The sequence below is a fragment of the Anguilla anguilla genome, chromosome 19 (genome assembly GCF_013347855.1).
Source record: "Anguilla anguilla isolate fAngAng1 chromosome 19, fAngAng1.pri, whole genome shotgun sequence".
Taxonomy (NCBI): domain Eukaryota; kingdom Metazoa; phylum Chordata; class Actinopteri; order Anguilliformes; family Anguillidae; genus Anguilla; species Anguilla anguilla.
The window spans coordinates 3,714,150-3,739,626 of NC_049219.1; the positions used below are offsets into that span (position 1 = coordinate 3,714,150).

Sequence of the window (25,477 nt, forward strand, 5' to 3'; positions counted from 1 at the left end):
CAATATAATTCACGAGTTGTTGAATAGGCCTGATATATGTATGTGCTAAAATTTGGCAAATATCTACATGGATTAAATATTTGTTTCTTCTGCATGACTTACTCAATACAGTGACTGGTGCAGGTAATAAACAGTACAAAATATATAAAACTCCGCCCATCGAACACTCAGTTGAGCCAGTAAACCTAAGTAAGGAAATGCGATCCAAAAGAGAAACTGAAACTTAACGGCCATTTTAAAAACGGAAGAGAAAGAATCCCTAGAAAAGAAGGAATCAAAAATAATGTTAAAAAAACGGAGTGAACAGCCTGTTGTGGAGTGGAACTGAGGTAAGACAAGCTGAAGGTTAAGGGGAGCGGGGAGGAATAAGAATTTTCAGGTGGGCTATAATCGCATTAAACCGCGTAATTCAGAAAAACTGACAACTGGCAATAAAATGGTGTGTTTAATGCGTAGCCTGATAAGCTAAGAGCTTTCATTACAACTTTATTCAAGACTCATCTTAAAAAGAGGTCCATAGCAATAGCAGGTAAAATAGACAATGCAGACAATGGCACATATGCTATTTTTTCATCGTACTCATAGTTTGACAGCAGTTTGATGCTAGCGTCAGTAAGGACTTTCGCGCGGGTCTGAAAATTTTAAAATAAAAGTCCGACGATAAAACCACTATTACGTTCAGCAAAATGAAATTCATTAAGGAAAAATCGAAATGTAGTTGTACTAAAATATGACCTATTCGTTTTATATTCATACAATATTAAAACAACTTCGATTTTTAACATAAACATTGTAATACTATTCATTTTCAGTTAGAACCACACTAACATTAATTATAAACAAATATGTCTTCCTTTTTTCTAAATGCAAATGCAAAATTTTTAATGGAGAATTATAGATGAAATACACCCATTACTTTTAATTATTATTGCAATATCTAATACAACATTACATCAGTACATGAGTTTAACTGAATGGTAAGGGAAGGATTAGAGTAATTTGTAACATTCTGTGATACCTTGTAACATCAACCATGCAACTTAAAACAAATAAATATGAAAATGTGGCTGGATATTGCACTAGTATGGCAAGGAGAATAGGACAGTATTAACACGTTTGTAAAGGTGAAAATATCACACACAGTATATCATGGCTGGGGTATAAGCATGCTGTACATAGGCAAATTTCTTTCAGTTAAATCCCAACTGCTTTCTGATAGCATATGATATATCATGCTCTGCTACCTCCCCTGGACATGTTGTCTCAATGATATGGGGGTGTTTTGAAAACCTTGGACCCTCCACTCTTCAGATATGGTGTCACTTATATCAAATAAGCGTCATAGAAAATGTGGCTGGGGTTTTAACATGCAGTACATAGGCAAATTTAATTCAATCAAGTCCCAATTGCTTTCTGATAGCTCTGATAGCATAACATATATCATGCTCTGCTGCCTCCCCTGGACATGTTGTCTCAATGATATGGAGGTGTTTTGAAAACCTTGGACCCTCCACTCTTCAGATATGGTGTCACTTATATCAAATAAGCGTCATAGAAAATGTGGCTGGGGTTTGAACATGCAGGGTATAGGCGAATTTCATTCAATTAAATCCCAACTGCTTTCTGATACCATAACAGATATCATGCTCTGCTGCCTCCCCTGGACATGTTGTCTCAATAATATAGGGGTGTTTTGAAAACCTTGGACCCTCCACTCTTCAGATATGGTGTCACTTATATCAAATAAGCGTCATAGAAGATGTTGCTGGGGTTTAAACATGCAATTTCTTGGCAAATAGTGTATTCCTATCTTCTGCTAGTACTGTTGAATGCATACAGTTTTTAACAAGTGCACATACAACAGTCTTGAATGAATTAAAATCTCTTTATGAATTCAGAATATGACACACATAGTCATTAGTCATGGTACATTTCATAGCAGGAAACAGCCAGTATTGGACACCTGGGCTTGTAGCAGGATGTAAAGTACAACTGGCCTTCACATTAAGCAATAACAATAATCAGTGAACAGAATTTTTGTAGTGACATTTTTTGTGTGACTTACAAAAGCAAAACTTGTTGTCTTAATTCATAGTGCAGATATGTCCTCATATCTGTGTTGAAAAATTTGTTAATATTCCGACCAAACAAAAACATTTTGTGAAAAAGCACACATACAATCCACAGCTACTTGCATCTAGTTGCTTGTGAAAATGGGGGCAGTTGTGGGAAAATTCATAATTTAGTGATAACTTCACAACTGTGCCAAATATTAATATTAATAATATTAAATATTAAAAATATTAATAATGCCAAATATTCGAAAACCAAATACTTTGGAAGAGAGAAAATCACAGTAATTATATCATTTTCATATGTTTTTAATGAATCAAGAATTTTCACTTTTAGGGTAATATTATTTTCTTTGTCTTTTATGTTTTGCATTTCAATGATTATCACAGCCCAATGAGTAGATCTGATATTTAAAGGAATTATAATGTTTTCAAAGCACCACCAGTTTCTATGACTTTTGGAAATGTTTGGGAGAACCTCTATATTTTCCCAAAATAAACAATTCAAATTCTGGCTGACAAAGGTTGAAGGGACCATGCATACATAATTCTCTTTTAAGTTTTTTTTCAGGAGGTCCAAGTATTAATCAATAAATTGGTCATTTAACCATCTTCCACTTTTAATTAAAACTAGATCCTCTGGTGATATATTATTAGGCATATCCCTACCTGGATTTTGTGGAAATTCATTCATCTTAAAAGGATTTAATTGAATGAAATTCGCCTATGTACTGCATGTTAAAACCCCAGCCACATTTGCTATGATGCTTATTTGATGTAAGTGACACCATATCTGAAGAGTGGAGGGTCCAAGGTTTTCAAAGCACCCCTATATCATTGAGACAACATGTCCAGGGGAGGCAGCAGAGCATGATATCTGTTATGGTATCAGAAAGCAGTTGGGATTTAATTGAATGAAATTCGCCTATGTATTGCATGTTCAAACCCCAGCCACATTTTCCATGACGCTTATTTGATATATTTTGATTCATTTTGAATAAAATGAAGTGGAACTGGTTAGAGCAGGTATCATGGAAAGTCAGCTCTCATTAGTTTTTTTTATTATTTTATTTAAATACTTCACAAACACATTTGATGAGTATACAAAGGGCAAATAGCCTAACCTTAAAAATTGTCAACAAAAAAAAAAAAAAAAGTGAGAGAGAAAAAAGAAACAGTTGATTGGGGAAGGCACAAGACGTACAGACAAAATACCAAAAATTACACAAACTTATAAACAAAAGCACATGCTTGTTATTTTTATTATTTTGTAATAGGAAATAACAAAAATCACTTACCTCACACATTAGCGTGTTACATAGGGCCATCACTCAGGATGTTAAAGGGTCAGTGACTATGGCAGGGAGACTGGTGGAGTGTTAAATGATTTATTTATTTAATTTGCTGTCTGTAGTAGGCTATTTGACTTGAAATGCTTTGTTATAATCAAAAAGGCTTATTTGTGTATTCAGCCTACAGGTCACACCATTATATTGGAGAACGTTAAATCACAACATTATAATTCACGAGTTGTTGATTAGGCCTGATATATGAAGGCTATATGATAAAATTTGGCAAAGATCTACATGGATGAAATATTTGTTTCTTCTGCATAACTTATTAAATACCGTGACTGCTTCAGCTAAGAAATAGTATAAATATATAAAACTCCGCCCATCGAACATTCAGTTGAGCCAGTAAGTAAGGAAATGCGGTCCAAAAGAGAAACTGAAACTTAACGGCCATTTTAAAAACGGAGGAGAAAGAATCCCCAGGAAAGAAGGAATTAAATTAAATATAAAAAACGGAGTGAACAGTCTGTTGTGGAGTGGAACTGAGGTAAGAGAAGCTGAAGGTAAAGGGCTGCGGGGAGGAATGGGAATCTGCAAGTATAATCGCATTAACCAGCGTAATTCAGAAAAACTGACAATGGCAATGAAATGGTGTGTTTAATGCGTAGCCTGATAAGCTAAGAGCTCACACGGAGTCCGAACATACCATTTAGACCAGAAAGTAATATTGAAATAACGTTTCAGAAAGTTTACTTCAGTAGCCTATTTTTGATATTCCATGACCAATTCTACCTCGTGAGGAGGTAGCCTAGCGAGTCGGAGGTCACAGGACTTGTCGCTTGTTGTTGACATTTTGACGCTGCAGTATAAACCCGGATTTTGTTTTTAATCAAACAATTAAGAGGTTGTTACTTATTCTTTTATGTTTCATAGGAAATCATTCCCATTACTAAATCACATTAATTGGTTTGCAATATTGAGGCAAAATATACAGTGGAGTGATTATATTAGGCAGAGATTACTCTATATTTCATTTCATTTCAACTTTATTCAAGACTCATCTTAAAAAGAGGTCCATAGCAGGTAAAATAGACAACACAGATAACGGTACATATGATCTCATAAAAAAACATGTTTTCAACATACAAAAATGCCAAGTTACTCACACATACAAGACATACACCGTCTATAACTCATTCATTCAGACTGCCAAAATCCAGGCCTGCCATTAAAAGTATTGATATCCAAATGACGCCAAGTTACGATACTACAAACAATATAGGCTATCTTTCCTCACCGAAATGAAATGAGATGTATTCCAAAGCAATGCTACCCAATATTTCCTCAGTTCTTGCAAGTCACTAAAAATAACATCCCAATACATGTTATCATCTTACTCATTGGGATGGCAGGTATGCCATCCCGCCAAGTTACGCCTTGGCGGGGGCATGCCCCATACCTATACAGCACCGAGAGTTTGGCACTTTTCAGGGTTCCCCACAGAAATAACCACAACAGCCACAGACACTCAGCCCTTAAAAACATTAAATTCTGTACATTCTGACCCCATTTCAACAGACAGATTTCATAAACAACTTCACATGTCCACACAATAAAGCCCCAAACTAAGGGGATTTTGCGTTTTCTCCTTCTTCTTCTCTTTCTTTTTCTTCTTCTTCTCATTCTTATTTTTCCTGCCGCCTATCCCACTAACAACATGTCTCCCCATTGGACATTTTACCGACACCAGCCAAATCTTCACCTACACGACCCAATCAAAAACTCGCATACACACGCAAAATACCCATACCTTTTTATTCTGAAACATTTCCAGTTTAAACAGCTGGTCTGCCTGTGGCCTAGAGGGCAAGGTTACAGTCTTGGGAACGTGGGGTCTCAGGTTCAAGCCCAGCTCGGAACACGTTTCTTTAACCTGCTTTTACCCTCACTAATAATTGTCTACTACTTCTCAATTATTGCTTTTGCACCATATCTACCCGCCGTTCACCGAACGTGTACACTGCATTATGACGTACCGTCTGCACGTTCAGTTATTAACCGGCTACAATATTGCAAAGCCATATGGATTCAACGGGAGCTCTTCTGTGGTTACTGGCCTGTGTTCTTCTTTAAAACCACGGACAGGTTTGCTAATGATATTTCACGCATTTCATAGCTATGTCATGGTGCTGTACTAACAAAGTCACAGACTGGTAAACCTCCGGGTGAAGGATTGAATCCCGCCTCGCCCTCAGGCAGATAATTTCCTCTTTTACACTCACGTTTTCTTACGCTTTATATTTGCTTTACCAAAACTCACTCACGGCCACCCATATGCATTTCATGACGGCAAATGTATTCCTTTTATTAAAAAGTTACACCAGTTCACCACTGTGCCATTTCTACTAACTATATTTCTTCACTTGGCTACCGTACAAAACCTTCTTATCAGCAAACGCCACGTTTCTACATTCATGTTACCTCGCCCTGTTCTCTATCTAGCCACATACACACAACTACTACGTATGTACGTCCTGCAACTCCCCATTAAAACATTACATTTAAAATCATGACTCACTCATAATTATAACTACTAGTACTGAACATGACAAAAGCATATCAGTGCAATAGATTTCACACGTTACACGTTACATGTTGATCTGACACAAAGTTTGCATGACATTGTAAAATGTTAAGATTACAAAACACAGGGCCAAGTGACTTGAAAGAATTGAGGAAATATTGGGTAGCATTGCTTTGAAATACATCGTATTTAATTTCGGTGAGGCAAGATAGCCTATATTGTTTGTAGTACCGTAACTTGGCGTCATTTTGATATCAATACTTTTAATGGCAGGCCTGGATTTTGGCAGTCTGAATGAATGAGTTATGGACGGTGTATTTCTTGTATGTGTGAGTAACTTGGCATTTTTGTACGTTGAAAATGTGTTTTTTTATGAGATAGTTGTATACCATCCCAAACCCGGACATATGCTCCCTTGCTGCGTTTGTCCCGTCCTGTCCATTGGTGGGGGGGGGGAGTAGGTGTCCAGTATTTAGGATGATTAAAGTACCTTTCTGCGAAATGTCATGTCCATCCAAACATATATGGACATATTAGGATGACTTTAATAAACATTACCCTGTTCGAGTGAATAAAATGGGGCAATTCGGAACTGGATGACGATATCGCGACAGTTTACTGCCTACTCTCGCAGGCTGACTGGGGATGTCTGTTTATACAGTCTCTGTTCTATGGGCAGGCTAGCCGTGCGGCTAGGCTAACCGCAGAAGGTCTAGTTTTCCCACTAGGAAAAAAATAAGGTTAGCTGACCTTCCAATTCATATATGTATTTGTGACAAGTGGTGCTTTGTTTCAAACTGTTTGTTCATAGGGTAAACGGACATGGAACAACTTTAAGTTGAGTTAAATTTAAGTTCTCTTTTTTCCTGACTTGAGTGCTGGTTCCTTGTGTTTTTACTTGAGAGTATCTGCCCGTCTGTTTCTGCCTGCGGTTCTGTCTGTGAGTTCTGCCCTGCCCGAGTTCTGTTTCCTGTGTTTTTTTTTTTGTTGAAAATTTTGTTTTTGAAAGTGCACTGTCTGGCCTTGTTTTTGTTCCCTGTTTTCTGTTACCTGTATGAGAGTAAAGTCTTTGGTTGGATTTGCCTTTTTGGAGTTCCTGGTGTTTTTCCCCACTCTGCGTTTGGGTCCTGGTCCCCTGTTACATGACATATCACGAGGAATGAAAGATCTTCAACTGAAATTATGACTAAGTCAGAACTAATGTGGAGATCTCTCTAATTTGAGTTATGACTAGTCATAATTGAAATGGCGATACAGTATCTGGAATTCATGTTTTGGATAGTCAAAACTGAATTGTAGATATCTTAATTGGAGGTCCCATACAGCTGAATGGTGAAAGTAACTTCAGTCTTACTAGCAAAATGTAATTTGAGATATTAACTGCATTCTCACTCATCAAAAAACTTTTATCTTAAATTAGCTCTTTGACTAGTCATAAATCAGTTACAGGTACCTGTAATGTGAATCTGGTCAGGCTATTAAATGTTTGCGACACAACCCCTTAATTAGCACTAAACAGGCACAGAAAACAAACTAAGATTGGGGGAACTGGCGCCCTCTAGTGTGATGGTTGGATTCAGGTAGGGTTGTTATTTCCCAAAAATATTTGGGACCCCAAAAGATTCTTATAAATAAAATAAAATCAAACGAAATCTACATCAATATTAAGAGAAACTCTTGTGGCCTTCCATGGCTTCCTGTTTCACTGGAGGATTAAACTGAGAACCTGCTTGTGAAACCCATTTTTCATCTTCACCACAGAGAAAGACAAAGAACTGACGAACGAAATGAAAATGGTTGCTGACCTTTGAAAATCAGGCAATGGATCAAAAAATAAACTGAAGATGCTAGTTACTACTGTGAGGGCAATAATGAAGAAGTTTAAAACTGCTGGAGGGCAGCATGGTGGTGTGTGTGGAGTTTGCATATTCTCATCCCATGTCTGCATGGGTTTCCTCCCACAGTCCAAAGACATGCAGGTTAAGCTAATTGGAGACACTAAATTGCTTGAATATATGAGTGTGTAAGTGCATGGTGTGTGTGCCCTGTGATGGACTGGTGACCTGTTCAGGGTTTTTTTCCTGCCTCTTGCCCAGTGCATGCTGGGAGAGGCTCCAGCCCCCCTCACAACCATGTCCAGCAATACGATTGTGCAATGGCTACAACAGTCTAAAGACTGCTGAAAACCTGTGACTCAATTGAACAGCACGGCCCATAAGCACAGATCAACAAAGACATCAGGATCTGGAAAGATTGTGGGTGGAGAAAGAGTCTAAGATCCCTCCCAATGTGTTCTCTGGTCTTATGAGACGTTATGTAAAAAGACTCAGTGCCATTATCCCTGCGAGGGGAGGGTGCACACAGTACCAAATACAGGGGTGCCAATAGATGTGATGCACAATTTTTGTAAAATTGTATCATCTGAGGAATGTCATTTTGGTAGTTTCCATTATATAATTAAATATATTCCATATGTTGGACAATGAACAGTTTAACAGGAAGCTCTGTCTCCATGTACTGTGAGTTAGAGCTGCAGTAAGAGGATGAGTTTAACTGGGAGCTCTGTCTACTTGTGCTGTGAATTAGAGTTTCAGTAAGAGGATGAGTTTAACTGGAAGCTCTGTCTCCTTGTGCTGTGAGTTAGAGCTGCAGTAAGAGGATGAGTTTAACTGGAAGCTCTGTCTCCACGTGCTGTGAGTTAGAGCTGCAGTAAGAGGATGAGTTTCACTGAAATCTTTGTCTCCATGTTTGTTCACAGGGTCTGGGTAGAGAGGGCAGGGTCACCTGTACCTAGCTGTCTGTCTATGAAGAGTAACCATTCAATGCATCATCCAATGTACTTCAGTGGAGAGTTCACAGGTGATCAAAGGTAATGAAACACGTTCATATTGCATTAGACCTGCAGAAAGTGGATGAGTTTAACTGGAAGCTCTGTCTCCTTGTGCTGTGAGTTAGAGCTGCAGTAGGAGGATGAGTTTAACTGGAAGCTCTGTCTCCACGTGCTGTGAGTTAGAGCTGCAGTAAGAGGATGAGTTTAACTGGAAGCTTTGTCTCCATATTCTGTGAGTTGGAGCTGCAGTAAGAGGATGAGTTTCACTGAAATCTTTGTCTCCATGTTTTGTTCACAGGGTCCAGGTAGGTTGGGCTGCGTCACCTGTACCCAGCTATCTGCCTATGAAAAGTGACCATTCAATGCATCATCCAATGTACTTCAGTGGAGAGTTCACAGGTGATCAAAGGTAATGAAACACGTTCATATTGCTTTAGACCTGCAGAAAGTGGATGAGTTTAACTGGAAGCTCTGTCTCCTTGTGCTGTGAGTTAGAGCTGCAGTAAGAGGATGAGTTTAACTGGAAGCTCTGTCAAAGTTTGCTGTTAGTTAGAGTTGCAGTAAGAGGATGAGTTTAACTGGAAGCTCTGTCTCCATGTGCCGTGAGATAGAGCTGCAGTAAGAGGATGAGTTTAACTGGAAGCTTTGTCTCCATGTGCTGTGAGTTAGAGCTGCAGTATGACATTTTGGTAGTTTACATTATATAATTAAATATATTCCATATGTTGGACAATGAAAAGTTTAACAGGAAGCTCTGTCTCCATGTACTGTGAGTTAGAGCTGCAGTAAGAGGATGAGTTTAACTGGGAGCTCTGTCTACTTGTGCTGTGAATTAGAGCTTCAGTAAGAGGATGAGTTTAACTGGAAGCTCTGTCTCCTTGTGCTGTGAGTTAGAGCTGCAGTAGGAGGATGAGTTTAACTGGAAGCTCTGTCTCCACGTGCTGTGAGTTAGAGCTGCAGTAAGAGGATGAGTTTCACTGAAATCTTTGTCTCCATGTTTTGTTCACAGGGTCCAGGTAGGTTGGGCTGCGTCACCTGTACCCAGCTGTCTGCCTATGAAAAGTGACCATTCAATGAATCATCCAATGTACTTCAGTGGAGAGTTCACAGGTGATCAAAGGTAATGAAACACGTTCATATTGCTTTAGACCTGCAGAAAGTGGATGAGTTTAACTGGAAGCTCTGTCTCCTTGTGCTGTGAGTTAGAGCTGCAGTAAGAGGATGAGTTTAACTGGAAGCTCTGTCTCCACGTGCTGTGAGTTAGAGCTGCAGTAAGAGGATGATTTTAACTGGAAGCTCTGTCAAAGTTTGCTGTTAGTTAGAGTTGCAGTAAGAGGATGAGTTTAACTGGAAGCTCTGTCTCCATGTGCCGTGAGATAGAGCTGCAGTAAGAGGATGAGTTTAACTGGAAGCTTTGTCTCCATGTGCTGTGAGTTAGAGCTGCAGTATGACGATGAGTATAACTGGAAGCTCTGTCTCCTTGTGCTGTGTGTTAGAGGTGCAGTAAGAGGATGAGTTTAACTGGAAGCTCTGTCTCCACGTGCTGTGAGTTAGAGCTGCACTAAGTGGATGAGTTTAACTGGAAGCTTTGTCTCCATATTCTGTGAGTTAGAGCTGCAGTAAGAGGATGAGTTTCACTGAAATCTTTGTCTCCATGTTTTGTTCACAGGGTCCAGGTAGATAGGGCTGTGTCACCTGTACCCAGCTGTCTGTCTATGAAGAGTGACCATTCAATGCATCATCCAACGTACTTCAGTGGAGAGTTCACAGGTGATCAAAGGTAATGAAACACGTTCATATTGCATTAGACCTGCAGAAAGTGGATGAGTTTAACTGGAAGCTCTGTCTCCTTGTGCTGTGAGTTAGAGCTGCAGTAGGAGGATGAGTTTAACTGGAAGCTCTGTCTCCACGTGCTGTGAGTTAGAGCTGCAGTAAGAGGATGAGTTTAACTGGAAGCTTTGTCTCCATATTCTGTGAGTTGGAGCTGCAGTAAGAGGATGAGTTTCACTGAAATCTTTGTCTCCATGTTTTGTTCACAGGGTCCAGGTAGGTTGGGCTGCGTCACCTGTACCCAGCTGTCTGCCTATGAAAAGTGACCATTCAATGCATTATCCAATGTACTTCAGTGGAGAGTTCACAGGTGATCAAAGGTAATGAAACACGTTCATATTGCATTAGACCTGCAGAAAGTGGATGAGTTTAACTGGAAGCTCTGTCTCCTTGTGCTGTGAGTTAGAGCTGCAGTAGGAGGATGAGTTTAACTGGAAGCTCTGTCTCCACGTGCTGTGAGTTAGAGCTGCAGTAAGAGGATGATTTTAACTGGAAGCTCTGTCAAAGTTTGCTGTTAGTTAGAGTTGCAGTAAGAGGATGAGTTTAACTGGAAGCTCTGTCTCCATGTGCTGTGAGTTAGAGCTGCAGTATGAGGATGAGTTTAACTGGAAGCTCTGTCTCCATGTGCCGTGAGATAGAGCTGCAGTAAGAGGATGAGTTTAACTGGAAGCTTTGTCTCCATGTGCTGTGAGTTAGAGCTGCAGTATGACGATGAGTTTAACTGGAAGCTCTGTCTCCACGTGCTGTGAGTTAGAGCTGCACTTAGTGGATGAGTTTAACTGGAAGCTTTGTCTCCATATTCTGTGAGTTAGAGCTGCAGTAAGAGGATGAGTTTCACTGAAATCTTTGTCTCCATGTTTTGTTCACAGGGTCCAGGTAGATAGGGCTGTGTCACCTGTACCCAGCTGTCTGTCTATGAAGAGTGACCATTCAATGCATCATCCAATGTACTTCAGTGGAGAGTTCACAGGTGATCAAAGGTAATGAAACACGTTCATATTGCATTAGACCTGCAGAAAGTGGATGAGTTTAACTGGAAGCTCTGTCTCCTTGTGCTGTGAGTTAGAGCTGCAGTAGGAGGATGAGTTTAACTGGAAGCTCTGTCTCCACGTGCTGTGAGTTAGAGCTGCAGTAAGAGGATGAGTTTAACTGGAAGCTTTGTCTCCATATTCTGTGAGTTGGAGCTGCAGTAAGAGGATGAGTTTCACTGAAATCTTTGTCTCCATGTTTTGTTCACAGGGTCCAGGTAGGTTGGGCTGCGTCACCTGTACCCAGCTGTCTGCCTATGAAAAGTGACCATTCAATGCATCATCCAATGTACTTCAGTGGAGAGTTCACAGGTGATCAAAGGTAATGAAACACGTTCATATTGCTTTAGACCTGCAGAAAGTGGATGAGTTTAACTGGAAGCTCTGTCTCCTTGTGCTGTGAGTTAGAGCTGCAGTAAGAGGATGAGTTTAACTGGAAGCTCTGTCTCCTTGTGCTGTGTGTTAGAGGTGCAGTAAGAGGATGAGTTTAACTGGAGGCTCTGTCAAAGTTTGCTGTTAGTTACACCTGCAGCAAGAGGACAAGTTTAACTGGAAGCTCTGTCTCCATGTGCCGTGAGATAGAGCTGCAGTAAGAGGATGAGTTTAACTGGAAGCTTTGTCTCCATGTGCTGTGAGTTAGAGCTGCAGTATGACGATGAGTTTAACTGGAAGCTCTGTCTCCTTGTGCTGTGTGTTAGAGGTGCAGTAAGAGGATGAGTTTAACTGGAAGCTCTGTCTCCACGTGCTGTGAGTTAGAGCTGCACTAAGTGGATGAGTTTAACTGGAAGCTTTGTCTCCATATTCTGTGAGTTAGAGCTGCAGTAAGAGGATGAGATTCACTGAAATCTTTGTCTCCATGTTTTGTTCACAGGGTCCAGGTAGATAGGGCTGTGTCACCTGTACCCAGCTGTCTGTCTATGAAGAGTGACCATTCAATGCATCATCCAACGTACTTCAGTGGAGAGTTCACAGGTGATCAAAGGTAATGAAACACGTTCATATTGCATTAGACCTGCAGAAAGTGGATGAGTTTAACTGGAAGCTCTGTCTCCTTGTGCTGTGAGTTAGAGCTGCAGTAGGAGGATGAGTTTAACTGGAAGCTCTGTCTCCACGTGCTGTGAGTTAGAGCCGCAGTAAGAGGATGAGTTTAACTGGAAGCTCTGTCAAAGTTTGCTGTTAGTTAGAGTTGCAGTAAGAGGATGAGTTTAACTGGAAGCTTTGTCTCCATATTCTGTGAGTTGGAGCTGCAGTAAGAGGATGAGTTTCACTGAAATCTTTGTCTCCATGTTTTGTTCACAGGGTCCAGGTAGGTTGGGCTGCGTCACCTGTACCCAGCTGTCTGCCTATGAAAAGTGACCATTCAATGCATTATCCAATGTACTTCAGTGGAGAGTTCACAGGTGATCAAAGGTAATGAAACACGTTCATATTGCTTTAGACCTGCAGAAAGTGGATGAGTTTAACTGGAAGCTGTGTCTCCACGTGCTGTGAGTTAGAGCTGCAGTAAGAGGATGATTTTAACTGGAAGCTCTGTCTCCATGTGCCGTGAGATAGAGCTGCAGTAAGAGTATGAGTTTAACTGGAAGCTCTGTCTCCATGTGCTGTGAGTTAGAGCTGCAGTATGACGATGAGTATAACTGGAAGCTTTGTCTCCATGTGCTGTGAGTTAGAGCTGCAGTATGACGATGAGTTTAACTGGAAGCTCTGTCTCCACGTGCTGTGAGTTAGAGCTGCACTTAGTGGATGAGTTTAACTGGAAGCTTTGTCTCCATATTCTGTGAGTTAAAGCTGCAGTAAGAGGATGAGTTTCACTGAAATCTTTGTCTCCATGTTTTGTTCACAGGGTCCAGGTAGATAGGGCTGTGTCACCTGTACCCAGCTGTCTGTCTATGAAGAGTAACCATTCAATGCATCATCCAACGTACTTCAGTGGAGAGTTCACAGGTGATCAAAGGTAATGAAACACGTTCATATTGCATTAGACCTGCAGAAAGTGGATGAGTTTAACTGGAAGCTCTGTCTCCTTGTGCTGTGAGTTAGAGCTGCAGTAGGAGGATGAGTTTAACTGGAAGCTCTGTCTCCACGTGCTGTGAGTTAGAGCTGCAGTAAGAGGATGAGTTTAACTGGAAGCTTTGTCTCCATATTCTGTGAGTTGGAGCTGCAGTAAGAGGATGAGTTTCACTGAAATCTTTGTCTCCATGTTTTGTTCACAGGGTCCAGGTAGGTTGGGCTGCGTCACCTGTACCCAGCTGTCTGCCTATGAAAAGTGACCATTCAATGCATCATCCAATGTACTTCAGTGGAGAGTTCACAGGTGATCAAAGGTAATGAAACACGTTCATATTGCTTTAGACCTGCAGAAAGTGGATGAGTTTAACTGGAAGCTCTGTCTCCTTGTGCTGTGAGTTAGAGCTGCAGTAGGAGGATGAGTTTAACTGGAAGCTCTGTCTCCATGTGCTGTGAGTTAGAGCTGCAGTAAGAGGATGAGTTTAACTGGAAGCTCTGTCTCCTTGTGCTGTGTGTTAGAGGTGCAGTAAGAGGATGAGTTTAACTGGAGGCTCTGTCAAAGTTTGCTGTTAGTTAGACCTGCAGCAAGAGGACAAGTTTAACTGGAAACTCTGTCTCCATGTGCCGTGAGATTGAGCTGCAGTATGACGATGAGTTTAACTGGAAGCTGTCTCCTTGTGCTGTGAGTTAGAGCTGCAGTATGACGATGAGTTTAACTGGAAGCTTTGTCTCCATATTCTGTGAGGTAGAGCTGCAGTAAGAGGATGAGTTTCACTGGAAGCTCTGTCTCCACGTGCTGTGAGTTAGAGCTGCACTAAGTGGATGAGTTTAACTGGAAGCTTTGTCTCCATATTCTGTGAGGTAGAGCTGCAGTAAGAGGATGAGTTTCACTGAAATCTTTGTCTCCATGTTTTGTTCACAGGGTCCAGGTAGATAGGGCTGTGTCACCTGTACCCAGCTGTCTGTCTATGAAGAGTGACCATTCAATGCATCATCCAACGTACTTCAGTGGAGAGTTCACAGGTGATCAAAGGTAATGAAACACGTTCATATTGCATTAGACCTGCAGAAAGTGGATGAGTTACTGGAAGCTCTGTCTCCTTGTGCTGTGAGTTAGAGCTGCAGTAGGAGGATGAGTTTAACTGGAAGCTCTGTCTCCTCGTGCTGTGAGTTAGAGCTGCAGTAAGAGGATGAGTTTAACTGGAAGCTTTGTCTCCATATTCTGTGAGTTGGAGCTGCAGTAAGAGGATGAGTTTCACTGAAATCTTTGTCTCCATGTTTTGTTCACAGGGTCCAGGTAGGTTGGGCTGCGTCACCTGTACCCAGCTGTCTGCCTATGAAAAGTGACCATTCAATGCATCATCCAATGTACTTCAGTGGAGAGTTCACAGGTGATCAAAGGTAATGAAACACGTTCATATTGCTTTAGACCTGCAGAAAGTGGATGAGTTTAACTGGAAGCTCTGTCTCCTTGTGCTGTGAGTTAGAGCTGCAGTAAGAGGATGAATTTAACTGGAAGCTCTGTCTCCACGTGCTGTGAGTTAGAGCTGCAGTAAGAGGATGATTTTAACTGGAAGCTCTGTCAAAGTTTGCTGTTAGTTAGACCTGCAGCAAGAGGACAAGTTTAACTGGAAGCTCTGTCTCCATGTGCCGTGAGATAGAGCTGCAGTAAGAGGATGAGTTTAACTGGAAGCTTTGTCTCCATGTGCTGTGAGTTAGAGCTGCAGTATGACGATGAGTTTAACTGGAAGCTCTGTCTCCTTGTGCTGTGAGTTAGAGCTGCAATTAGAGGATGAGTTTCACTGGAAGCTCTGTCTCCATTACATTACATTACATTACATTACATTACATTACATTATAGGTTCTTAGCAGACGCTCTTATCCAGAGCGACTTACAACAAGTGCATTACAAAACTCAGAGACAAGCGCTTTACAACATTCCTGCAAGAGAGCTACAATAGGTATAACTTTGCTTAGGTATAAGTGTGAATTGTACACCCTATTTTTTTTTTTTTTTTTTTTTTAGAAAAAAAAAAATGTTAGAGGGTAGTGGGGGGTGATGAGGTGAGATGTAGCTTGAAGAGGTGAGTCTTCAGTCTACGTTTGAAGACGGCCAGGGTCTCTGCTGTTCTGACTTGCACAGGAAGGTCATTCCACCACCGTGGGGCTAGAACAGACAGGAGGCGTGACCGGGTGCTGGTGCGAGCCGGGGCAGGGACCAGGCGACATGTGGCAGCAGAACGAAGAGGTCTAGCTGGGGTGTAGGGTCTGATGAGTTGACGTAGATAGGGAGGGGCTGACCCCCTGGCTGCTTTGAAGGCAAGCACTAATGTTTTAAATTTGATGCGAGCCATCACGGGGAGCCAGTGGAGGGTGGTGAGCAGGGGGGTAACGTGGGAATGTCTGGGGAGGTTGAAGACCAGACGCGCTGCTGCGTTCTGGATGAGTTGCAGGGGTCTGATAGATGATGCTGGGAGGCCAGCAAGCAGGGAGTTACAGTAGTCCAGGCGGGACAGGACCACTGCCTGGACGAGGAGTTGGGTCGAGTAAGTTGTGAGGAAGGGGCGGATCCTCCGGATGTTATACAGGAAGAACCTGCATGAACGTGTCACTGCTGAAATGTGCTCGGTGAGGGACAGTCTGTTGTCCATCACCACGCCAAGGTTTCTAGTTGAGGGTGATGGTGTGAGGATGGTATTACCTAGGGAGATAGAGAGATCAGAGAGAGGGGAGTTAAGAGCCGGAATATAAATGAGCTCTGTCTTACCTGGATTGAGCTTGAGATGGTGGCGGACCATGAATGAGTTTTACTGCCGATTTGAAAGACAATGGGACAGTCCTGACACCTTCCCCTGTGAACCCATTCACCAGCTCCAGACCACCAGCTCCTCCTCCCCCATCTCAGCAGGAGCCCGGGCCTCTCTACAATCACCCACCTCAGAGGCCCCCTCCCCCTCCCCTATCACAATGACGACTCTCTCCCTCCTGGAGAGGGACGTTAACAGATTATTCAAGAGACAGAACCCCCGCAAAGCAGCTGGACCAGACTCTGTCTCTCCCTCCACCCTGAAGCACTGTGCCGATCAGCTGTCTCCGGTGTTCACAGACATTTTTAACACCTCACTGGAGACATGCCACGTACCAGCCTGCTTCAAGACCTCTACCATTATCCCCGTCCCCAAAAAAACAAGGACCGCAGGACTCAATGACTACAGACCCGTCGCCCTGACCTCTGTGGTAATGAAGTCTTTTGAGCGCCTTGTACTGTCCCACCTCAAAACCATCACGGACCCACTCCTGGACCCCCTGCAGTTCGCATACAGAGCCAACAGGTCTGTGGACGATGCTGTAAACATGGCCCTCCACTTCATCCTCCAGCACCTGGACACTGCAGGAACCTATGTCAGGATCCTGTTTGTGGACTTCAGCTCCGCCTTCAATACCATCATCCCGGCTCTACTATAGGACAAGCTTTCCCAGCTGCACGTGCCTGACTGCACCTGCAGGTGGATCACCGACTTCCTGTCTGACAGGAAGCAGCACGTGAAGCTGGGGAAACACGTCTCCGACTCCCGGACCATCAGCACCGGCTCCCCTCAAGGCTGCGTCCTTTCTCCTCTACTCTTCTCCCTGTATACCAATAGCTGCACCTCCAGTCATCAGTCAGTCAAGCTCCTGAAGTTTGCAGACGACACCACTCTCATTGGACTCATCTCTGGTGGGGATGAGTCTGCCTACAGGAGAGAGATTGAACATCTGGTGTCCTGGTGCAGCCATAACAACCTGGAGCTCAACGCCCTAAAGACAGTAGAGATGGTAGTGGACTTCAGAAGGAACGCAGCCCCACCCGCCCCCATCACCCTGCATGACTCCCCAGTCGACACTGTGGAGTCCTTCTGCTTCCTGGGCACCATCATCACCCAGGACCTCAAGTGGGAGCTGAACATCACCTCCCTCACCAAGAAGGCTCAGCAGAGGATGTACTTCCTGCGGCAGCTGAAGAAGTTCAACCTGCCAATGACAATGATGGTGCACTTCTACACTGCCATCATTGAGTCCATCCTCACCTCCTCCATCACCATCTGGTACGCTGCTGCCACTGCCAAGGACAAGGGCAGACTGCAGCGTATCATTTGCGCTGCTGAGAGGGTGATTGGCTGCAATCTGCCATCCCTCCAGGACCTGCACACCTCCAGGGCCCTGAGGCGGGCAGGAAAGATTGTGGCCGACCCCTCCCACCCTGGACACAAACTCTTTCAAACACTCCCCTCCGGCAGGAGGCTGCGGTCCATCAGGACCAAAACCTCACGACACAAGAACAGTTTTTTCCCGACTGCAGCTGGCCTCATCAACAAGGCCCGGGACCCCCACTGATACTGTACTGTTATCCTGACCCCCACGGACACCAAACAGACAGCACCTGTACTTATAACACTTTATCCCCTTGCACTATTGTTTATTGTTTACTGTTTACCGTTTGCACTATGTTTATGTTATTTTATGTCTGTTATGTTTTTATTGCACTATGTTTATTTCATTTTATTTATCTTATTTTATGTTCACTGTTATGCACCACCTGACCAAAACAAATTCCTCGTATGTGTAAACCTACTTGGCAATAAAACCTGATTCTGATTCTGATTCTGATTCTGATCCAGCTCTGAATATCACTCAGGCAGGCAGTGATGCGGGCTGAGACCTGTGTGTCAGAGGGTGGGAAGGAGAGAAACAGTTGTGTGTCATCAGCATAGCAATGGTAAGACATACCATGAGCTGTGATGACAGGGCCAAGGGACTGGGTGTCTCCATGTGCTGTGAGTTAGACCTGCAGCAAGAGGACAAGTTTAACTGGAAGCTCTGTCTCCATGTGCTGTGAGTTAGAGCTGCAGTAAGAGGATGAGTTTAGCTGGAAGCTCTGTCTCCATGTGCTGTGAGTTAGAGCTGCAGTAAAAGGATGAGTTTAACTGGATGCTCTGTCTCCATGTGCTGTGAGTTAGAGCTGCAGTAAAAGGATGAGTTTAACTGGAAGCTCTGTCTCCATGTGCTGTGCGTTAGAGCTGCAGTAAGAGGATGAGTTTAACTGGAAGCTCTGTCTCCATGTGCTGTGAGTTAGAGCTGCAGTAAAAGTGTTTATCTAAGTTGTGTCTCATGATTTATTCACAGGATTCACTGCTCACTGGATTTAAGTCGTTCAGAAGAGAAGAGTTCAGAGAAACTGTCCTCCTCCAAACAGGTATGATATATTATTTTTCTATTTCAATATTTGAAGTTAATATGACTTTCAGACGATCAGATTGAATATCTAATCGGGTTTATTGAAGTTGTAGAGTGCTCTGGCCCTCTTTGGCTCACAGATTGATCGGATTCCTTTTCAGGATCCATAAACGATGGCAGTGGATGACTCCAATCAGAGTGTTTTAAAGTTCAAAGTTCAATAGCTTTATTTTTCACACACATATACATACATACAGTGAAATGTTGGTGCGACAAACTCCTTGTAGACTGTGCAACATAACGCTTCAATAATAATTATACACAGAAAAAAAAAAAAAAAATTAATTAATAAATAATAATACTAGTAATATAAATTACTATGAGATATGAATACAAATTAAAAGAGAGAAGAATATAAAGAGCAGTTATTTAAATAAAACGAGCAATACAAATAAGTAAAAAAACGTAAGTTCTAATATAAGTCCTAAAATAAGTCATAGGAAGTGTTGACGTGTTGGTAAAAGTTTGGCATAACATTTTTTAAGGTTTGCCTTGTTGAAGTCCCCTGCCACGATGAGGGCAGCATCTGGGTGCTTGGTCTGTAGTCCGCTTAGCACATCATGTAACCCCACAAAGCCTCGTCGTGTCCGCTTGTGGTGGAATGTAAACGGCCCTAGTGATCACTGCGGAAACTCCCGGGGCAGGTAGAATGGACACTCAGCACTCAGTTTGTATAGTTAGCATTAAAAAATGTATTGCACTGAGAAACTTAATTCAACTCAACAACTAAATTATTCCAAGGACATTTGTGATTCATCACAAGTAGTGTCCCTAAAAAACATTTTTTAAAAACTGCATTTCGAATATAGGCTTTAGACCTGCTGCATGTTGTGTTCTAAAGTATCTTTTCCTGTTCTGGCCTTCCTACAAGAGAAAACATGAGACATTGCAGGCATTTAGCAGTCACTCTTATTCAGAGCGACTTATACAACTTTTTACACAGCATTTACATTGCTTCCTTTTATACAGCTGGATATGAACTGAAGCAATGCAGGTTAAGTACCTTGCTCAAGGGTACAACTGCAGTGTCCTACCTGGGATTCAAACCTCTGACAAGACCAGCTCCTCACCCATTATACTACACTGCCACCCATAATAAAGCAAGGCTTTGTTTCCATGGCTCTGATACAGCAACCCACTTCACGTGTTTATTTCACACTGATACAGCACACCTTTTCATGTGTTTATTTCACACTGATACAGCAAAACTATTCATGTGTTTATTTCACACTGAGACAGCACACCTCTTCATGTGTTTATTTCACACTGAGACAGCACACCTCTTCATGTATTTATTTCACTCTGATACAGCACACCTCTTCATGTGTTTATTTTACACTCTGATACAGCACACCTCTAAATGTGTTTATTTCAGTCTCTCCTGCGCACTCTGATGAAGCTGAAGAAGACTGAAAAGTTGAAACTGTTTCAGAGCCATCTGAATCAGGGTTTCCCAGAATGGTTTAATAGTAGAAGAACAGAAGATCCTTCTGTACTGGATACGTTTATGAAGATGAAGGAATTGTTCAAGAGTCATCAAATTACTGATTACCCAGAATGCACTGAGAGAGGGCAGGAGGATCCTGAGGCCCTTTACATAGTTGAGAAGATGCTGGAGACCTGTGGCATTGAGAGGTCTCTGAAGATCACACTCCATATCCTGAAGAACATGAAGAAGAAGGATGTCACTGACCCACTGGAGAGAGATGAGCAGCACAGTAAGAATTTTCTCTCATTGCTGCTGTGGCCATTAGAATGCTGAAATGGACGGCGTGTAGCACAGTGGGTAAGGAACTGGGCTTGTAACCGAAAGGTCGCAGGTTCGATTCCCGGGTACGGCACTGCCGTTGTACCCTTGAGCAAGGTACTTTACCGAAATTGCTTCAGTATATATCCAGCTGTATAAATGGATACAATGTAAAAGTTGTGTAAGTCGCTCTGGATAAGAGCGTCTGCTAAATGCCTGTAGTAGTGAAATGAGTTTAGCCAACAAATATAACAGAGTACAAAATAACAGAGTACTGATTTATAGTATTCACACTTTGATAATAGTGTTTTACGTCAACAGTCTTGCATATAAAAAACATCACACACAACATGTACAGGAAGGCATTTCAATTCAAATATAGCATCCAGCAGTAATAATGGGGGCAATCAAATGCACATGAGATTAAATGTTTCCGAAAGACTTTAAAACCAGGAGCCTTGGGATCAAAAGCCAGTTACTAAACCACTGTCCCATCAGACTGACTGCCCTGAGGTTTTATCCTGGATTAAAGAGCACCGATCATAATAATTATAAGATAATTAAATTACTGCATGACCCATGAAGACCATATTTACCATAAAGACACGTCATACTATGAACAATTCAGAAATTGAATGTTGAAATGGAAATGAATCCTTTTTATGTTTTCATTGTTGTGTGTACAACAGTTTCTGAGAAGTGTGAAACACTACTAGAGGTGTGGGCAACACTTTACTTGAAGGTGCAGTTATACCATGTAGGGCATATCTTCATGATACATAACAAATAAACCTTGCCTGTTAATTTCACAATGTGTCCTCACGATGCAGAATTATTTCATATTAACAGAAGAGATGTAACAGGGCTGGCCTTGTTTCGCATGTGTAATCAAAAATATTGTTAACTGTTCCATGTTTCCTACATTGGCGTTAATCAGTAATAACCTCTTGTTACCAAATTAGTTACAATTAAATTACATAGGTATAGCTACAACTTAATGTGCAACACTTTCAGAGCTGTGTAAAACATTGTGAAAACTTTCTGCATAAGTATTTTTTGTCTATTTCTGTTATTTTAAACATTGGTTCTCATATTTCCTCTCCTCAGATGAATTCAAAGAAAGAGCCCAGCAGGCACTGAAAACTGCTCTGAAGAAGAGGTTTGAATGCATATTTGAAGGTTTAGCAAAGCAGGGCCACCAAACCCTCCTCAATGAGATCTATACAGAGCTCTACATCACAGAGGGGGGAAATGGGGGCGTTAATGATGAACACGAGGTCAGACAGATTGAGACAGCATCCAAGAGACAAACCACACATGAGACTGCAATCCCCTGCAATAACATCTTTAAGCCTTTACCTGGACAAGAGAGACCCATCAGAACTGTGCTTACAAAGGGCATCGCTGGCATTGGGAAAACAGTCTCTGTGCAGAAGTTCATTCTGGACTGGGCAGATGGAAAAGCCAATCAAGACATTGATTTCATCTTCACTCTTCCTTTCCGAGATCTGAATCTGAAAAAGGAGAGAGAATTTAGTCTCATGGAACTTCTGCAGCAATACTTTCCACAACTGAAAGAGATCAAAAGTTTTGAAGGTGATGAAGTCAAAGTTGTGTTCATCTTTGATGGTCTGGATGAGTGTCGACTTCCTCTAGATTTCCAAAGCAATGAGATCTGCTGTGATATAACAGAGTCATCATCATTGGATGTGCTGCTGACCAACCTCATTAAGGGGAATCTGCTTCCCTCTGCCCTCCTCTGGATCACCTCCCGACCAGCAGCAGCCAGTCAGATCCCTCCTGAGTGCGTCCACCAGGTGACAGAAGTACGAGGATTCAATGACCCACAGAAGAAGGAGTACTTCAGGAAGAGAATCAGAGATCAGAAAAAGGCCAGCAAAATTATCTCACACACAAAGTCATCCAGGAGTCTCTACATCATGTGTCACATACCAGTCTTCTGCTGGATTTCTGCCACTGTACTGGAGACAATGTTGGATAAAGTAGGCAATAAAAAAATGCCCAAAACTCTGACTGAAATGTACACACACTTCCTGCTCATTCAGACTAATGTGAAGAATGAGAAGTATCATGGCACCAATGAGACAACCCCAAAGAAAATGTCAGCATCAAATACAGAAATCATCCTGAAACTGGGGCAGCTGGCTTTACTACAGCTGAAAAGGGGCAATCTGATATTCTATGAAGAGGACCTTAGAGAGAGTGGCATTGATGTCAGTGAAGCTTCAGTGTACTCTGGAGTATGCACAGAGATCTTTAAAGAGGAGTGTGGGTTGGGTGAGGAGAAGGTCTACTGCTTTGTGCATCTGAGCATTCAGGAGTATCTGGCTGCTTTGTTTGTGTTTCATTCATGTGTGAATGAGAACAGAAATGTACTCAGAGCAGAACAATCAAAACCTCGCAGTGACAGAGTGCAGCTGTCTGAGTTACACAGGACTGCAGTGGATCAGGCCTTAGCGAGTAAGAATGGACACCTGGACCTTTTCCTCAGATTCCTTCTAGGCCTCTCTCTGGACTCCATTCAGACTCTATTAGGAGGAATACTGACAAAGACAGGAAGCAGTTCAAAGAGCATTAAGGGAGCAGTCCAGTACATTAAGAAGAAGATCAAAGATGAATCTTCAGCAGAAAGGACCATCAATCTGTTCCACTGTCTCAATGAACTGAATGACAACTCTCTAGTGGAAGAAATCAAAAATTTCCAGAGATCAGGAAAACTCTCTAATGAAAAGCTGGAACCACACCAATGTTCAGCCCTGGCCTTTATGTTCCTGATATCAGAGGAGATCCTAGATGAGTTTGACTTGACGACCTACAAAACATCAGCAGCAGGTTATCAGAGGCTGGTACCAGTAGTCAGGCACTGCAGGAAGGCCATGTGAGTATGGTGTAATAATTAAAGTAGATAATGACAGCATGTGTTTATGAACACTTCATAGTTAAAGTGAAAATAGAATACAATAAAATTGTCAGGCAAGTGAGAATTATGATTTTTGAGTCAAGCTATTTTAACAGATTGTGCCCTCATTTAATGAATACAGAAGTACCATCAAATGTAAAAAATGTATCCAACATGCAATAAGGAAAACCCCGGCAGAATAAGGCTATGGTAGCATAGCTAAGGGAAACAGAGGCAGGGGCCAACGCAGCCATGAGGGCAGGCTTGAGACAGTCATCACCAGACCATGACCAGTTCAGCTTAACACAGCACTACCAATGATGATCCAGTGACAGCACTAACTGCTCAGTCCACCAGAGACTGGCAGGTATAACTATACCTGCCACCCACTCCTGCCCCTCAAATATAAGAGAGACTAAAAATATATGTTTTGAGCCTAGCTTTAAATAAGGTGATAGTGTCTGTGCCCCGAACATGGGCAGGCAACTTGTTCCACAGGAGGGGAGCACGATAGGAGAAGGCTCTACCACCTATGGTACTTTTAGATATTCTAGGAATAACAAGGAGGCCTGCACCCTGCGAACAGAGCGTTCGTGAGGGAATATAAGGAAGAAGTAAATCATTTAAGTACAAAGGGGCAAGCCCATGTAAGGCTTTAAAGGTAAGAAGTAGTATCTTATAGTCTATTTGGAATTTAACTGGCAACCAGTGAAGCGATGGTAACACTGGGCGGATGTGCTCGAATCTCCTTGTTCTAGTAAGAATACGAGCTGCTGCATTTTGAATTAGCTGGAGCCCTTCAGATAGGAATTTGCACATCCAGACAAAAGAGCATTGCAGTAATCTGATCTTGAAGTAACAAAAGCATGAACTAGCTTTTCTGCATCATGTAAGGACAGTATTTTCCGAATTTTTGAGATGTTTCTCAAGTGATAAAAAGCAACCCTGAAACAAGAGAGTGCCTGTCCAAGGAGGCCTACAAGATTTTCAAGTCTATCCGGAAGGATGAGGTGATCAACTGTGTCAAATACCGCAGTTACGTCTAAAAGCACAGGTACAGAGATGCAGCCATAGTCGGAAGCGAGGAGTAGGTCATTGAGTACTTTGACCAGGGCTGTTTCAGTGCTGTGAGAGGGTCTAAAACCAGATTGAAAAACTTCCAATATATGATTGGAGTGCAAAAATGAACCAAGTTGTTTTGAAATGGCCCTTTCTAGTATTTTAGAAAGAAAGCAAGGTTCGAGAGAAGCTTGTAGTTAGACAGGTCATTCACATCCAAGTTTGGCTTCTTAAGAAGGGGTTTGATGGCTGCAAGTTTAAGAGTCTGTGGTATGTGTCCAGACGCTAAAGACACATTGACAATATGTAACATTGGTGTTCCAATCACTGGTAATAGCTCTTTGAAAAGCTTCTTAGGGATAGGGTCTAGAAGACAAGTAGAGGATTTTGAGGAATTAACTGGCATTAAACTCCATGAGATCTGTTGGAGCACAAGAGTTCAGATAGGCCACCCGTTTTTCTGAAGATTCTTCTGAAGATTCTGCATCCATGCGTTGAGCGGATGGAATGGGCAGACCCTATATAAGGGGTGGTAGGAGAACTTTGAATCTTGCCCCTGATTTTTATAATTTTGTCATCAAAGAAATTCATGAAGTCATTGCTACTAAATGATATTGAGGCACATGGATCAACTTGATTCTTGGTCAGCCTGGCAACAGTGTTAAACAGGTGCCTAGGATTGTTTATATTTTCATCTATTAAAGTAGAAAAGTGTGAGGAACATGCTGTGGAGAGGGCATGTTTATAAGTTAGTAGACTGTCTTTCCAGTCCTGGAGGAATACCTGCAATTTAGTAGAACGCCATTTGCGCTCAAGTTGGCATGAAGCTTGTTG

At 42.1% G+C, this 25,477-nt stretch overlaps 1 protein-coding gene across 1 annotated transcript in view; it reads left to right on the plus strand.

Moving 5' to 3' along the window:
* The first annotated feature begins 230 nt into the window (after window positions 1–230).
* The window catches only part of LOC118218879 (NACHT, LRR and PYD domains-containing protein 3-like), a 28,538-nt gene continuing 3,291 nt past the window's right edge, over window positions 231–25,477 (plus strand). Inside the window, exons 1-17 of the mRNA XM_035401605.1 lie at window positions 231–329; window positions 8,707–8,817; window positions 9,077–9,187; window positions 9,788–9,898; window positions 10,448–10,558; window positions 10,818–10,928; window positions 11,478–11,588; window positions 11,848–11,958; window positions 12,508–12,618; window positions 12,936–13,046; window positions 13,480–13,590; window positions 13,850–13,960; window positions 14,566–14,676; window positions 14,934–15,044; window positions 18,807–18,876; window positions 20,293–20,635; window positions 21,772–23,563. Of these exons, the coding sequence (XP_035257496.1) occupies window positions 8,753–8,817; window positions 9,077–9,187; window positions 9,788–9,898; window positions 10,448–10,558; window positions 10,818–10,928; window positions 11,478–11,588; window positions 11,848–11,958; window positions 12,508–12,618; window positions 12,936–13,046; window positions 13,480–13,590; window positions 13,850–13,960; window positions 14,566–14,676; window positions 14,934–15,044; window positions 18,807–18,876; window positions 20,293–20,635; window positions 21,772–23,563 (3,602 nt within the window). The 5' untranslated portion in view covers window positions 231–329; window positions 8,707–8,752. The remainder of the gene's footprint in view (window positions 330–8,706; window positions 8,818–9,076; window positions 9,188–9,787; window positions 9,899–10,447; window positions 10,559–10,817; window positions 10,929–11,477; window positions 11,589–11,847; window positions 11,959–12,507; window positions 12,619–12,935; window positions 13,047–13,479; window positions 13,591–13,849; window positions 13,961–14,565; window positions 14,677–14,933; window positions 15,045–18,806; window positions 18,877–20,292; window positions 20,636–21,771; window positions 23,564–25,477) is intronic.